Source organism: Arachis ipaensis, chromosome B04 (genome assembly GCF_000816755.2).
Source record: "Arachis ipaensis cultivar K30076 chromosome B04, Araip1.1, whole genome shotgun sequence".
Classification (NCBI taxonomy): Eukaryota; Viridiplantae; Streptophyta; class Magnoliopsida; order Fabales; family Fabaceae; genus Arachis; species Arachis ipaensis.
In genome coordinates this window covers 31186622-31191088 of record NC_029788.2, presented here as the reverse complement: position 1 = coordinate 31191088, position 4467 = coordinate 31186622, and the positions used below count along the sequence as shown (strand labels likewise).

The window sequence follows — 4467 nt, the reverse complement described above, 5'->3', positions numbered from 1 at the left end:
CCTTGAAGAAGCAGGTTGCCAAGCTGATGAAAAATATTGAAGAGCTTGATCTTTCAGTTAGGGAAGCCGAGCAGGCTGCTATTGACAGCGCTTTTGATGCCGAGAGGAATATCTTGGACCAAATCAAATTGAAGGCTCCCGACTTAGACGTCTCTGAAGTTGGCGCTTTCAAGAAGGTGGTCGATGGGAAGGTTGTTTCAATATTGTAATTTACATACAATTTGCTTTTCTTATTTTTCTAAGTGTTTTGAAGTTAGTACTTTGGAATTTTTGACACTTTTTGCAGTATCTCCTCCCGTTATTTCTTCGGGATTTAACATTATTTGCTCCTGCTATACTCGGGATTAACTTATTAACGGTTAGCATTTCACCATTTTATTGTCTATCATATATCCTTTTTTGATAGATCATTTTACCTCGAACTTTACTTTTAGTTTGACTTTGATTTGCAACGAATGAGGGAACGTTTCCATGTGTAACATCAGATTCATCATAGGATTTAGAAAATACTTTTTAATAATTCAAACACTCATACAAAAATTGCAAAGAAAGTTTTTAAATACAAGTGGGGCCTCGTCAAAAACCTAGATCCCTAGGAAAAGAGTGTCCTTATTTGGCAAAGTAAAAAAAAGTTTCTCGAAGGTCTTAACATCTCTTAAGAAAAGTACCTTTTTAAGTGGGTTTTATTCCAGCTTCTTGGCATTTCGGTGCCGTCCAAAGTTTCTAGCTTGTATGCTCCTTTCCCCAGCGTTTCTTTCACTCTGAAGGGTCCTTTCCAACTTGGGGCTAACTTACCCCGGTATCAGCTTTCCTTAAAACTAAGTCCCTTTCTTGGAAACTCCTAGGCCGGACTTTTGCGTTGCATCTCTTAGCTACCCTTTGCTTCAGGGATTGTTCTGCTAGGTTAGTCATACCCCTGACTTCGTCAATTAGGTCCAAGCTTTCATGGGTTGTCGACGTTCCTAGAAGAATTCTCGGGCTTGGCTCTCCAAGTTCTACTGGGATTACTGCCTCTTCAACGTAGATGAGCCTGAATGAAGTCACATTGGTAGTGGAGTGCACTGTAGTTCGGTACGACCACAGCACTGACCACACATCGTCAGCCCAAGAACCAACATGTTCATCCAATCTCTTCTTTAGTCCATTAAAAATTACCTTGTTTGCAGCTTCGACTTTCCCGTTCGCCTGCGTTGAACAATAATTCTTGGAATTTCGAGTCCGTGAACTAGATCCCATTATCTGTGATGATGGACTCGGGAATTCTGAACATCACTATAATTTCTTTCCAGACGAATTTTCGACATTGGGTGGAGCTTATGCTAGACAATGGCACAGCTTCGATCCACTTGGTAAAATGATCTATAGCAACTATAAGATATTTTACCTGACCGGACCCTTGTGGGAAAGGTCCCAATAAGTCCAAGCCCTACTTAGCAAATGGCCGCGTAGGGATGACAGATACTCATGGGGAGTCGCCTGGTGGAGGTTGCTGTCTTGCTGACACTTTTTACATTTTTTCACGTACTCCATGGCATCTTTGATGAGCATCGGCCAGTAGTATCCTATTCTCACGACTTTTTGTGCCAACAATTTCCCTCCTAAGTGATTCCCACAACAACCTTCATGAACTTCCTGCAACACATACATCGTTTGCTGGTCATTTAAGCATTTCAATAGTGGTTGGGACATGCCCCTTTTGTATAATTTCCCATTTATCATAGTGTATTTGGTTGTTTTAAGCTGTAATTTTTTTGCTTCCTTGGGGTCACTGGGCAAAGTCTCGTGTTCTAAATTTTCACAAATTGGGTTCATCCACATGTTGATAGTAGATGAACAAAGGGTCGGAACATTGGGTTTCATCATAGTAAGCTCTGTAAGCACCTTCTGTATCAAACTGTAATTTTTCGTACTAGGCTTAGTGCTTGCAAGCTTGGACAACACAATGGCTCGAGTATTCTGTTCTCTAGGTACATGCTTGATTAAAAAAGAATCGAAAGATTGTACCTCTTGTTGTACTTTTTTCAAGTATTGTTGCAATAACGGGTCCCATGCTTGGAATTCCTCATTAACTCGGGAGGTCACTAATTGTAAGTCGCTAAACACGGTTATCTCCATTGCCTCGACATCCCGAGCTAGTGCCAATCCTGCAAGCAAAGCCTCATACTCAACTTGATTATTTGAGATAGGAAAAATCAAATTTAATGGAGGCCTCGATCACCACGTCTTCTCCTTTGGTTAGGATGAGGCCCGCTCTCCCATACCAGACATTGGAAGCTCCATCTAGATGAAGCTCTCATATCTGTATGTCGAAATCAGGGTGCGTCATCGTAGCCAGGAAGTCGACCATCGCTTGAGCCTTGATTGATGGCTGAGCGTGGTTCATAGCACATGACAAATTGGGACAATTCAATATACCAATTCATCATCTGTCCTACGAGGTTGGGTTTTTGCAAAACCCTCTTGATCGGTTGGTTTGTTCGCACAATTATTAAGTAGCTTTGAAAATATTGGCGTAACCGACATGCCGACGTAAGTAACGTAAAGGCAAGTTTTTCATTTTTTGAATATCGTAGCTCAAGTCCTTGAAGAACCTTGCTAACAAAGTGCACTGGACGTTGATGTTTATCCTGATCTTCTAAGACCATGGCTGAAGCCATGGTCTCTTCAGTCACAGATAAATATAGGAACAGAGGCTGGCCGTGCTTAGGTTTTGCCAAAATAGGAGGGGATGAGAGTAAATTTTTAAAATGCTGAAAAGCAGCCTCACATTCCTCCGTCCAAGCAAAGTCGACATCTTTTCTCATCAAAATAAAAAATGGTTTGGCCTTAGTGGCGGAAGCTTCCAAGAACCTTGACAGGGCAGCCAACCAACCTTTAAGCCTTTGAACCTCCTTGAGATTCCGAGGACTCGACATGTCTAAGATTGCCTGACACTTCTCAGGATTGGCCTCTATGCCTCTTTAGGTTACCAAGAATCCTAAGAATTTACCTCCCCAAACTCCAAATGCACACTTCGCTGGATTCAACCTCATCCTGTAAAGTCGGAGGCAGTCAAATACTTCCTTCAGGCCATTGATCAGGTCATAATCTTCATTGGTTTTTATCAGCATATTATCAATGTAGACTTCCATATTCTTTCTGATCTGTTGCTTGAAAACCTTCGCCATTAACCTTTGGTATGTTAGCCCTGCATTTTTTTAACCAAAAGGCATTATAGTATAGTAGTAAATCCTTTCGGGGGTGATGAAAGCTGTTTTATCCTCGTCAGCTTTGTGCATCGGGATTTGGTTATAACCACTATAAGCATCCAAGAAGCTTAGTATCCAATATCCCAAGGAGGAATTGATCAAGTTGTTTATGTTAGGTAAAGGGAAATAGTCTTTTGGGTAGGCTTTGTTCAAATTTGTGTAGTCTACACACATTCGTCACTTCCCATTAGACTTTTTCACCATCACCACATTCGACAATCAAGTGGAATAAGTCAATTCTTGGATGAAACCGGCATCCAATAGTCCTTGGACCTAGCTTTTGACCTCGGCTGCCTGGTCAGGCAACATCTTCTGACATCGCTGTGCACCTGGCTTGAAGTCGGGATTAATAGCCAGTTGATGGGACATGAATGCATGGTATATTTTGGGCATATCGGCAGGTTCTTAGGCAAATAAATCTACGTTACCTCCCAAGAAATTCTGAAGCTTCGATTTCAAGGGGTAAGGCAGTTCTTTATTGATCATGGTGTATTTTTCTGGCTTATCCCCGATTTGAAATTTTTCAAGCTCTCCATTAGGCTCTGGCCTCGGATTCTCTTGAATTCGGGAGTCTAAGTCAACGAGAAAGACCCTATTGGACTCTTTAGCCTTATCTCGAAGTGTAAGGCTAGCTTTATTACATTTAACTGCAGACACTTGATCACCTTGAATCGTTGCGACCCGATTTTCTGCAATCAGGAACTTCATGACCAAAGATTTGGTTGAGATGAACACACACAAATCATCGAGTATCTTCCTCCCCAAGATTATATTGTAGACTGTAGAATCTTGAAGGACTACAAAGTCGGCCTGTACTGTCCTTATATTGACGCCTTCCCCTATAGTGAAAAGGAGGTCTACAGCCCCATCAAGTTTGATATAGTGATCTCCGAGCCCAACAACCCCCGAAAGATGGGGTTTTAAGTGTTGGTCCTTCAACCCCAGAGCATTGAATGTATTTCTAAAGAGAATATTTGAGTTTGTGCTGGTGTTGACGATGATCCTTTTCACAATTCTATTACCCAACCTAGCTGTGATAACCAAGGGTTCGTCCTCATCTGTTGTGGCGATCTAGAAATATTTCGCCGAGAACTGGACTGCTGGGATGCTGGTTACTTTGAGAACTTCAGATGTCACGACTTTAACATCCCTTTTGACAACATTGTTGGATCTTGGCAAGCCATTCCTTCCAACTATGACGTTGACTATAACTTGAGCC

The 4467-nt window shown here is 41.8% G+C and overlaps 1 protein-coding gene across 1 annotated transcript; it reads right to left on the bottom strand.

Annotated features, from left to right (window-relative positions):
* Positions 787 to 1236, bottom strand: LOC107636250. The gene has a single exon (XM_016339772.1). It carries the CDS (start codon positions 1234 to 1236, stop codon positions 787 to 789), a length of 450 nt encoding a protein of 149 aa, XP_016195258.1.

Excerpts from the sequence above, each read along its gene's own strand:
- LOC107636250 (XM_016339772.1), bottom strand. The coding sequence starts at position 1,236 with ATGGGATCTAGTTCACGGACTCGAAATTCCAAGAATTATTGTTCAACG.